General features: G+C 39.8%; 1 protein-coding gene across 5 annotated transcripts in view; it reads right to left on the bottom strand.

Annotated features, from left to right (window-relative positions):
- Positions 1 to 12,502, bottom strand: part of PREX1 (phosphatidylinositol-3,4,5-trisphosphate dependent Rac exchange factor 1) — a 137,774-nt gene that overhangs the window by 60,692 nt on the left and 64,580 nt on the right. For all 5 annotated transcript variants that reach the window (XM_030463158.1, XM_030463156.1, XM_030463157.1 and 2 more), the window contains exons 4-5: positions 10,611 to 10,715; positions 7,218 to 7,319 (exon numbers count right to left, since the gene is read on the bottom strand). In XM_030463158.1, the coding sequence (XP_030319018.1) occupies positions 7,218 to 7,319; positions 10,611 to 10,715 (207 nt within the window). The remainder of the gene's footprint in view (positions 1 to 7,217; positions 7,320 to 10,610; positions 10,716 to 12,502) is intronic.

Genomic DNA, 12,502 nt, shown 5'->3' with positions numbered 1-12,502 from the left:
AATTCTTCACACAGATTTGGGATTTTGATAATTTAGTTATAGCTACAATTTATCTTTTCAGAAAATTATAAACAGAAATTGTCAATGGCTCTTGTCAAATGGATGACAGAGGACATGGGTAATATACTGAGAGTTGGGAATCCTACTAAGAGAGAGGAGTTGATGCTAAACTTACAGATTTTCAGAGTAACACAGATACACAGGAAAAAAATGTTGGTTGATAAGCATATCAACTGACATCACAAATTAAATTCCCTATGGAAGTTTTTAGCCCACTTCTGCTGAAGGTAAAGCCAAGGAACATGTGTGTTCAAAAAAGAAAAGGCAGGAGAGAGGTGCTGTACTTTGGTGTCACTGGTCTCTGCTCCATGCTTCCAAAACAAGTGTGCAGAGTTTTTTCCTACCTAACTCATTAAAAAACAGTGAAGTTTGCAGCTCGTGTCACTCTCACTGCTCTGGAAAAAGATATGTACACACTAGCACTGTCTAAACACCCCTTTCTGAAATATCACCAAGACACAGAGCAGGAACTCTTCATTCACAGCAGGCCTCAGCTGCAATAAACACAGCATCTCCCCCCCCTTCTATCTGCCTGCAGCTCTGCCCGAGGAGGTGAGGAGGCTGGAAAAGGCAGGGAGGGTGCTGGCTGGGGCAGCCTTAGCAGCACAGTCAGTCAGTGAACTTGTCCCACCACTACCTTAAGCAGTCTTAAGCCATCTGAGGAAGAGCTATGCTGCTCTGACACTGCTGTTTGCCAACAGAGCAGAGCCTGGCACTTCTAAAATAAACTCTGGGTGCTTATTTATTTTAGTGGCAGATTTATGATGTGTAAACTCTGAGAGCATTTGACAACATTTTGAAAGGCAGCTGAGAGACAGCCCAGATGGCAAACCTTGGGTATGACTGTCTTGTCCTACACAAAGCTCATACTTGTTGTCTGGAATTCCTACCTTATGTATCGCAACTAATAGGGCCATGAAGTTGCTGCCACTTGCTGAAAACTACTCCTTGCAAAGTTTCTTAAGCTAATTCAAACACATCTATTTTCTAGCTACAGTCTTGTTAAACCTTCAGGCTAACCAGCAGTGAGGAATAGAAAAGCTGGTATTTTTCACAGCCTCTATCATCTTTCATCATTATCTTCTGACTTTTCTCTCTTTTTTTTTTCCTTTTGGGGGTGTGGAGTTGCAAAGGCATTCTGTATCACAAACTTGGGGAAAAAGGAATCATCACTGTTCTTTGAAGAACTAAGAAATGGGAACTGCATCCTCTGGGCACAGAATTTTCCTTTTATTTCACTCCATTTTCATATTTGCAAAGATTGAGGTTGTGCATCTCATATAATGCCTACAGACAAAACACAACTCATTTTACAAAGGGAGTAGCAGAGCACTCCAAGACATCCACATCCAGCTGCAGTGTCCTGAAGATCATACAGACAGGAATAGGACATCTACATCTAAGCTACACAGAAATGCTACTTTTTAATTATGCAATGGAGTAAAGGGATTTCCAACTTAAGTATCTCACATGCAGCTTTCAATAGCTTAAGGCTGAAAGAGTTCTCAACATGACAATCTAAGAACTAAATCACATAAGAAGTAAAACAACTGTTTATACATTTGTCTACTTGTTGATGGTACTTAAGCCCCAGAAAACCAACCAACTGAACCTACAAGGAGAGAACTCAGCCAAAAGAACATTACAAAGAAGATGCAGAGAGGTATTATGAGGGATGATGAGTGAATAATGCAGGCAGAGGAAACAAGTTTTTTAAATGTGAACACAATTTTAGCATTTCTTAGTAAGAAGGCTGTTATTCTGCTTATCTGTCATCCTTCCCCATATCCTCCCTTGCCACACAAAAATGATTGTTTGTATACTTAAAACTGACAACTGAACACATGTTTTGCAGCTGAAATTTACAAGTCTCTATGTTTTAAAAATTCCTTCCTCCTATCTTTATACGCTTGAGGACACTCAGACATGGCTTAACATGGATTTTGTGCAATGAATGTTAACATTGTGCATTGACTGCTGCAAACCACTGCCTGACAGGCTGTCTCGCTTTGCTCTGCAAACCAGCACATGCATAAAATACAGAGATGCATCCATTGGTTACTTAATGAACAACTCAGGATTAGTGAGATAACAAATACAACATATTTCTTTGCTCATCAGTTCAAAAGTTGTGTTAGTAAACAGTTCAGCTCTAGAATGTGCTTTTTAAAGCAAAAAACCCAACCTTTCAGTGAATATAAATGTTTGCAGGAGTTTTTTATTTGCATTTTTCGATTTTTAATATCTGCTTGCATTAACATTTATTCTCCACTTGAACTAACCAGAAAATAGATGTTACACAAGGCTCTATCTGTGCACACTCAGGCAGGTTTTTTCAGTCTGTATAGTTTTAAAATTAGTAATTGATATCAATGTTTTTGGAGGGTAAAGATTAGACTAGCAATGATAAATCACTAAAATGGTTTATATTCAACGTGCCGTGAAATCTACGACATTTGCTAAATTAAAATGTACCCAAAATATGGTTCCAGTGTTGTAATTACTACCAGTTATTTGTGATTTTGCATATCCAGTGTGGAAGACAGAAATATGATTTATAAATTGGCAGTGTTCCTTCCAATTCCGTAGGGTATAATTGTTAATGCTACAAAGAGTTAGATTTCAACCAGGGAATGCCATGGATCTTAGAGAAACACCACTTTTCTTGGGGAAAAAAAAAGGAAAAAAGCATCAGCAAAACCCAACCAAACAAAAAACAGACCAAAACCCAGCACCATCCCTCCTCCCCCCCCCCCCCCCCCAAAAAAAACCCCAAACAAAAAAAAAAACCAAAACAAAAACTAACCCCAAAGATCAAATAAATTCTATTATGGCCAAATAGCCAGTTCTGTTCTTTAAACAGCTCTCACAGAAACAGAGAGGAAGAGGGGAGAAAATGAGTTAATGTTTCTTCATCTTGTTCTGTATCCACACCACTCACTTCCCATCTTTCCCTTTCAAAGCCCAGGAGCTGCATTTATTAAGGCCTGTGTGTGCCTCACTATTGGGCTCTCTTTCAAGAGGATTCTGAATCTGGTCACTCAGCTTTCTGAATCCAGATTTTCCTTCCCTCTTAGGAGCAATGGGTCTTCCATCACACAAAGCAATATATAATTACTGCCCTGAATTGTCCATGGAGTTGTGTACATTATGAGATGTTTTTAAAGGATCAGCAGTGGAATGTACATTTCTGGCTGGAGTCTGAATAATTCCTTATAAAAAAACAGACATCAAACAAGAAACAATCCCTGTGACATGCACTGGGCTATCAGAAGTCTGTAGGGGCACAGTTATCATGTGCTGAACATTCCTCCTGTGTTGGGAGGAAGGAGACAGAAAGGACTGCTCCTAATCCCCACCCCCAATGGTGTGATTAACTCATGATCAACACTCCCCTAGGGGTTTCTTCTTGATGACATAAATGCTCTTTATTAAGAAAAAAAAGGCTGGTTTTGTTCAGAGATTGGTTAACACAGCTGCTGCTTCTACTCTTAAGTGGTATAGTTCACCCTAATTAATACAGCATCACACAATGATCAGTGAGACAGAGCTGCCTTAATCCAAAATGTTCTGCTGGAAATATTTACTTGGCAAGCTTTCCAATGTACATACAGGGTACATAGAGGCACTGGAGTTTTAAGTCACTTGCACAGTATGGATCTGTGCATCTCTTGGCCTGTGCTTCTTCTTACCTAATCATAATATCCATCACAGAAAGCTCAGTTTTGTTTTGTTTTAGCCTAGTCCAAGCTCCTTCCTCACTTTTAAGGAAATTTTACAAGTAAGCTAATTGCTAACAAATATTCATAATTCTAACATCCCCAAGACTTCAAATAATTTGCTGAACTTTGACAGCAAGAAAAAGATGCAGAAGTCACACTGGAAAGGTTTTGGACTGGGGATAGAACTGATTTACTGATTAAATATTCTGTGCTAATTTTATTGCATGGTGTCTGAAGCAGAAAAAATTATATTGGGGACAAAAATATTACTATCATTACTGCTCTGTTTGCACAGAGATTATGAAACACCATAGCTAAGTTTGAGTCTCACCCTTTAAAACATACGTAATGGCTTGCAAATTAGACAGACTTCCAAAGAAAGCAAGCAAAATTTAAAACAAACCCAAAAACCCCGAACTGTTTACAGTCAGCTGCTCCAAAGGGGTGATGTTTGGTTCACAAAAATGGAAAATACAAAAAAAAAATATTTATCAGTCACCATCATTTCAATTATTGCTCTGTCTCTGTCATTTGGTGGTTCTACAGAACAGTTTCAAAGGATGAGAGAACGTAAGATCACCAGTTGCAGGATGCCATGCTTTATCATGGAAATTACTTGTAGCATATGCTTAAGGTGTGTCTATACTTGGAGATATTCCAGTATATCATTGCTAATTAAGTAGCCCAAATTAACTACATAATAGATGGTATTACTCTGAAGAATACTTACAGATGGTACATATAAAAATAGGTATAGTATTTTAAATATGTGCCTTACCCTACTACTTCAGTTGACTTTCAAAGACAAGCCTGAATTACTGGCTTCATACTATTGTTATCAAACCTAACTACTTATCTGTACTGAACACTTACCTATAACAAGGTCATATCAAAATCAGAGAATCTGGATGTTCACAAACTTCTGCTAAAAACAAAGTAAAAGCAGAAAGGAGAATAGCTCTGCTCCATGACTTTTGTAATCAGCTGGAATACAAGAGTATCTGTTTGCTCTGGGAATTAGATAAAATAAGATCCAATCCCCATGAATACAAACCAATTATTTCAGGAGCAATGCCTGCAGCTCTGTATCAAAGGGAGAGTGAACAACTTAAGGCTTGTATTCTTTTTAAATGTACCTTTTTATTTGCTTGTTTGGAGAGATGCATTTTCCTGCTCAGCACTAACAGAATCAGTCTGTTCTCATATCTGAAACATTTGTGTCCACTCTGGTATTTTTGTGCTAGGAAGTATCAAAGAAGTACAATTTATTCATTATGAATTCACTACCTTTGAGATTCAGTATTAACTACACTTTCTGAGGACCACAGACATTTTCTGAGCTAACTACCTCTTTCAATGTCATAATCCCACTGACTGAGGCAGATTTGTTGCCTAAATGAAATTAAATTCTGATCAGCTTTTTCTTAAAACTTATTTCCTTCCTGGAAATTTCAAGTAGTGAACAGTGTGTGACTTAAAGCAGATTGTATACAAAAAGAAACCCATAGAAAAATAGAATGCAACATCAGGAGACACCTCGTCACAGCTCCTCCAGTTCTCTCCCTTCATGGCAAGTACACGTGGGTATGGGTGAACCACACAGAGCCAACACCAGAGTTCCCATCCTAGAAGGCGGGTTGTTGGGAGGCTGAGGACAAATTTATCTTTATTCTACCCACCTGTGGCTTCAAGGCAAGAAACACTGATTCAGTCTTAACCTTGCTGGTCTTGGTTTTGACTTTCAAAGAAGGGAGGTTTGTGCTAGCAGGCCTTTTGACAGACAACTGTGCAGATGTGAGAAAGTGGAAACCACCAGTTTATTTCCACAGGCTAATTTTTGATCCCCACAGCACAATGAGTTCATTTGTCATTGAAATTGAAAGTATTTGAATCATGGTTTAGAAATATTCCTTTTTGTTCTCATCTTTTGTTTACTACACCCTTGCAAAACAAATTCTAACCCTAAACAGACATAGTGGATTTAAAGTGAAACATTATTAGGTTTTCAATTATCTCTACACAACCAGTCCTCCCTGAAGATAAATTAGAGTTGCAGCCATTCACATGCTTTCCTGATCCTTGCCCTGTCTTGAGTACCATTACTATTATGGAAGAAATGTTTGCAGCAGTCTTGCACATGAGCTTCTCCTGCTATGTATCTAACTTGCATGTGCTTTTACTCAAACTGTGAGTGGAGTCATGGCTGGAGTGTCTGGACTGACAGAATGGCTGCATACAAATGAATCCCAGCAGGTAGGTCCATTAGGAGTGCTACATGAATGTCTGCTGTAAGATGGGTTTGTGCACAGCTGCACAGACAACAGCATGATTCCACTTGTAGGAAAGACCTATTTGGAAATTTGGCTCCAAAATTTCTAGTTGGATGGAAAGAAATAATCTAAACATTGACTAGATGGAACTATTTTAAATGGATCAACAGACCAGTATTGAGCTAATGGGCTTGCACCCCTGCTCCTGCTGGATGTATGGACACAGCACTGCAACACTTTACATGGCATACAGTGGATTCCTGTGACCAGGAGCACTAGTTTTTTCTTCCTTTCTTCCACAGTTCAGAACAGGACCTTTCTTTACATATATGAAGCAATTTCGTCTGAAATTATTTATTATTTAGTTTTCTTTTAGTAAGTGTAATGTTACTCTGATTGAGAAAGAGCCTGACATCACTGAAGATAGATGGCTGTTAGCCACAGAGCAGCAACAACACCACTAGTGATGGAAGCTCTCCCAGTGATCACTTCCTTTTTCCCCTCCTGTTACCCCCACCACAGTGTGACCCAGTCCTGACCTGAAGGGATGAGAGGCAAGTTACCTCTTTTTAGATCTTTTATTCCTCAGCTCCTATGTTAAGAATAATAGCAAGGGGGCCAATTAGTGACAACTGCAATACTCATTTCTCCACTGACCCTCACCCTTTGGGAGCTCATCTGAGATGTCCAAACAGTTTTCAAACAAGTCACCAAACAACTGTCAGATGATACAGGATTTTGATCATTACTTACCTGGACACATTCAAACCAGAGACCTTGTGATGAAAGATGTATTCCATTCCCAGTCCCCTGAGACACCCAGTCCCTCAGAACACTGATAGAACTCTATCTGAACACAGCTTTTGAGGAAGTGGCTAAAATAACACTCAGGAGCCTTAGTAAACATCTGAAGAGAACGGTAGCCAAAAGGCATTAGCTAGTTAAGTTCCCCTGTCTGGTCTATCCACACCACAAGATTTAAAAGCCTGTCAGCATCAGACAGCTTTTTTTTGTAGCTATAAAAAGCTGTTTTCTTCACAGAGGATCCAACTTTTAGCAGTACAAACGAGGAAGGTAGCAGTGGCAACAGATGTCAGGGCTAAGAAACTGCAGAAACAATCCAAGAATAAAACAACCATCTGGAGAAAAACTTTATTTGTTTTACCTTAAGCAGAAGTGGATATTTGCAAATTCTCTGAATTGGAGTCAGCAGATAACCCTCCAGTGGAATGTCTGTAGTCTTTCTGCCTCCCAAAAGCATGCAACCCTATAATCAAAAAAGGAAAGAAGTTTTACCTCAGACACAAAGATTTAAGGTACTCTTTGACATAATTTCATATTTCTTTCACACCTTGCAGAAGCACTTTGCCACATCTAAGATACAGCAAATGGGACTTCATTCACCACTGAAATACAGCCATTAAATGTGCAAAGTTGCTGTAGATAACAGTGGCTATGTAGAAAGGTATCTTCTCAGAGAAAGATTATGCAGCTGGTGACTAAAAAAATGCCATAAGCATACAATGACAATCAAACAACCTAGGTGCACCGTTACCTAAAAGAATCCAGCCCACCCCCAACAACTGATACAACCATTTGTCTTTATTCATTATACAGAATTTGCATTGTTGGTCCTGAAAACCCTAGAAGTCTAAAATAAAGCCTACTAACTAGTAATCATGTAATTAACTCTAGTCCAATACTTATGTCTGGAGGAAATAAAAGTGGAATTGAAATAAATGAGTCATCTGCATCATATCCAATTCTGTGGCAAAATGTTGTCTAAGCACAGCTGGACAAACACCATGGGCACATACTGGCTGGCTAACCAGCTCTCAGCCAGTCACAGCGTGTGTTGCTGCTTGCCCAGCAAAAAAAAGCTATGGGACATACAGGCAAGGCTAAGTGGCAAGCAGGAGGTGCATGGAGTAATGACATTTAAGGAAATCAGGAATGATCAATTCTGATGTTTATTAAAAACAAATAAAAAACCAAGAACAACAACAAAGTGCTAAAAATAAGGGTTGCAGTATTAATTTTGTGAATAGCCAACTTCTAAACAGAAAGAAGATGAGGTGTATTTCTCTGCCTAGAAAAATTCCTACTCTCCCAATGTTATGTAAACACAATAAGGAAGTGGACAAGTACTGGACCAAAACACCAAAGAAACACAAATACAAATAGTTTTTAGGTTAAGGAACAGAAGCAGCAACTGATCAATCTTTGTAATACTCATACCGTGAGTTCACACAAATTTGGAGAGGCTCTGCATTCCAGAAGAACCATTTCACTTATAATTCTATATATACTACCTCAAATCAAGTTATGTCAAGCTTCTCAGTAGATAATGGAAATTCATTTATCAGTATTCACATGGAAGGTGAGTATAAGAATTGGGTATAATATTGGGAAAAATATCTACAGTCCGTGACCTGTCCTTACTTTGTCACAGTAAACTGTAATCTTTGTGTGATAAACAAATATTAACCTACTATAAGCTTTTTATACACTTCCATGAAGACTGTGTCATTGGTTGCTGCCAGAGACTGGCAGTGGACTCAAATGGACTTCAAATTGATTACAGATCAACCAGTCTACATTCCTGTGTTTGACCATGAATCTGGACAACGTTGCTCAAAAAATTATCCCAGCTGCCAACCTGTCCCATCAATAGAAGCTGAAGTTTAAATTCAATTCAGCCAAGATGTGCTTGCTTTGGGGCATCACTGATAAAATTTTTCTCCTGTGAAATGTGTGCTGTGGCTCAGACACACACAGAAATTTAGTGGGGTTTTGGCTGTAGTTCAACAATCCTCCTCTCTTCAAGGAATGTGCACAGACTTCATACATAAATCTCATTAGTCCTAACTGGTATTTTTACAGACAATCATCTGTAAAATAACCCTTCCCCAGGCTATTCTAGATCTGTGGCGTTGGCTACCAGCTCACAATGTCCCTGTCCAATTTTCCACGTCTCGAGTGATTCAGTCCTTCCCATCTCTTCTTTCAGCCCTCTCTCTAGCTCTGGGCTCAAAACTGCCCTTTAACACTTACTGATTTTTCAAACACATTCCCACATTCTGTATTTCAGCAGCTGTGAGGGGGCAATCGGGCCAATTCTATCCTCACAAGCAAAGCTTTGTATTTTAATGCAGCTTTCTCTGCATATAGCCTTGGTTTAGGAGGCAGAAGAGAAGGGAGGCCTGGAAGAAATTACAGCAGCCACCACAAAGTAGACACTTCAATATATCCTCTCCTCCCATATTTACTATTTTAAGAGTCTTGGATGCAGGTGCTGCAGCAAGCCACAGCAGACAGACATCTTTGATGTGCCTTGTGAGCAGTTTGCCAGCTGCTGCCAGTAACACGGACAGGAGGTGTTTGCCAGCCCAGTGGAAGTGGAGAAGACTGAATGTTGGGAAGGAGGGTGTTTAACATGCACTTTGGTCTCTCCTCTTCCTCATTAGCTCCCCTCAACAGAAGCACCCAGAGGAACACACAAACAAGGAAAGGGACATTTGGTGACTCAAACCTATGATTTAACAAGGTCCATTAAAACTCAGATTAAAAAAAAAATAAAAATCAATCCAACAGCGTGTTTGTCCCTGCTGCTCCCTCTGATGTCTGCATTTTGTGGCTAAAAGAATGCTCCAGCCCTACTTGTGACAGACATTTACACAGAAGTTTTCTTTTTTGTACTATATTGGGAAAGAGCAAACCTTTGGCTGAAAGGAAAAAAGCAGAAAGAAGAACAGGTCCTTTGGAAAGACTGCCTTTCTTTTTCCTCACAGCATTTACTAAGAAAATAAGCTAATGTACTATGTTATTCCTCACTCACATGCCAACCCCATTCCAAATCCCATGCATCGATGGCCAGGAAAACAAGACACCCCAAAATCAAGCAGAATTGAGGTGAAACAAGAGGAGAAACATCCAAGAAAAGAAAGCAAAATAAGGAATGTTGGTCAGAGGGCACTGTCTACTGTCTGCATCTCCTCCCAGCCCAACCACTACAGAGGTATTTGCAGGCTGTAGGCCACAGTCCCTCCCAATATGCACCGTGGGTGGCATGGGGAATTGGGTCACTTTAGATACAAACAGCAATGACACAGTCAAAACAATGCATCCAGAGTGTATTTCCTCCCAAAACTGGACTCAGGGGAAAAGGCTGCCAGAAGCAAGCCACATTTTGCTGGTGAGTCTACAATGGTGAATTGGTCAGAGGACTGAGAATCAAATCCACTGGTCACAGACCTGCTGCTGACTTCATGTATTACTACTTTTACATTCTTTACTCAAATTTTCTGTTGCTTCTTAAAACAAAAACAATCCCCCAAAACACATTCTTCCATTTCCACTGAAATCACTCATACCTGAGCTGTGCTTTGTTCTTAGCCTGAAACAATCAGCAGTTTCAGTACCCATCCCTCCTGAATGCTGCCTACCTGGGATGGATGATATCTGCAAAGTGCCCAGAATTCCTGGGATACCAAAGGGTTCTTATAAGTACAGTGCAAAGCCAGATCATCATGTCAAGAGTGCTAGAGAAGGTGCTTACCAGAAGGAATGTTCTCACTGTTGGGATCTTGTTCAATTCCATCAGCAGTCTGAGTGCTTTCTCGTGGTTGCTACAGTACTCCTCGTACACAAAGAATTTGTCTTTCTGCAAGGAAGAATATTGTAACTTATTGACTCAGACAAAACTGAAGAGATTATTTTTCATAGTTTGATACCAAATTCTTTACAAAGGGGCAGGCACTCAGTGGCATTAGGGTTGCAGTTTAAATGAAGCACGTGATACTCCTCTAATATGAGTAATGTATAGAGATGTTCCACTAATTCCTAACTTTGTTGTGAGCAAACATCAGCTTTCTACGCAAACATTTCCACCACTTTTCCTCTTAATGCATCACCAAAATAATGTATTATTTACTGAAAGAATGGATTTTACTATTGCAAGGATACTTGCAGGTGTCTATTCCAGCAGAGTAGCCAGGAACAGAGAAAAGTCAGGAGCAAGGGGGCTTCCACTTCTAAGCTGTGCTGACCACTCCAGGAAGAGTAAGAAACTGAGGTAGCTGGGAAGAACCAAGGCCTGGAAGAAGCTCACAGATCTGGAGAGGAACTATAACACAAAGCAACCAGCTGGAAATCCCCTGGCTTTCAGGGCTGATTAGGAACCGCCAAGTGAGTTGGCTGGTTCACTCTGTGTCCTGAAACAAGAAGCAGACTTCACCATTTCAGTGCAATACTAAACAGTGGGTCAACTGTCCGTAAGTTTTCCTAATGGAAGAATTTCAGAAAAGCCACACAAAACAACCAAAGTATTACAGAAATTAAAGAGAAAGGTAGCTTCACATTTACACTGAAGTACTTATACTGGAACATGCCATACCCACCATCAGTGGAATGAAATCTCTTAAGAAATGAGGGTCAGCCAGCATCACCAAGATCTGCTTTACTGTTCTCCAGAATCAAAGACAGGGCAACTGCTTCTAACGAAAGTGATCAGAGATGCTGAAACCATTGCAAACATCAGGTAAATGGAAACACTGAGAATGGCTGACAAAAGAAGCCCTATGACTATTTCCATGCCTGAGCAGATCAAGCAGGGAGCAAGTTGATCCTTTCGAGGCTGTTGGGAAGGGCTGAACTTTCAGCACCTACCTTCTAAGCTTCCAGATTTCATTCACTGGAATGAAAGGGGAGGTCAAGAGACTGTACTGGGCTTTAGTCACATTCAATGATTCAGAAACCAAAAAGATCCATCATTTTTTGAGTGTTTCTCACAATAGTATTTTCTTTCCTGGTTCAGGTCTGCTTCTCTGCCTCAATGCAGTGCCATGCAGAGGTACTCAGACAAGCAAGCTACTATGTATCAAATAAGTAATTTAAATGCATTAGCACAGGGTAATCTTCAAGCCCTTCCAGAGCTGCATCTCAAGGCACCATGCCATGTAGATAATGAAATCCAGAGTTTGTGGTGGCATTCACACCATTAATTCTCTATTTAGGAACCTGACCTGGAAACATTCTGAGAGTTCTACTCTCCCTGAACTAGAAAGTTTGTTTTTTCAGTTTTGAGTTCTAGAACTCTTCAGAGATGTAGAGCTTCCTATGCTAGCTAAAGCTATCTAGCATCAGCTACTTTTAAGACAGCTCATAGTGATCCTAACGGAAGACTATAACCAACTGAAGGAGTTAAGTAATATGAATCCATGGGAATACAGCTGCACTATCTGGACATTCCCTTCACTACTGTTCACATGGAAAAGAAATTGTGTTAGTATTAGTTTAGGAGAATTTAACACTCTGGTTAGATGCTCAATGTCTAGATGTACATGCTCAGAGTCTAAAAAATGCTTTCAGTTTGGTTCATCACTAATCTGATGAAATATTTTCCATTCTTTGTACTTCCAAAAGAAGAATTAAGAATAAGTAGATGTATGT

Source organism: Calypte anna, chromosome 20 (assembly GCF_003957555.1).
Source record: "Calypte anna isolate BGI_N300 chromosome 20, bCalAnn1_v1.p, whole genome shotgun sequence".
Classification (NCBI taxonomy): Eukaryota; Metazoa; Chordata; class Aves; order Apodiformes; family Trochilidae; genus Calypte; species Calypte anna.
Note: the sequence above shows the minus strand (reverse complement) of the source record. Positions and strands in the feature narration are given on the sequence as shown.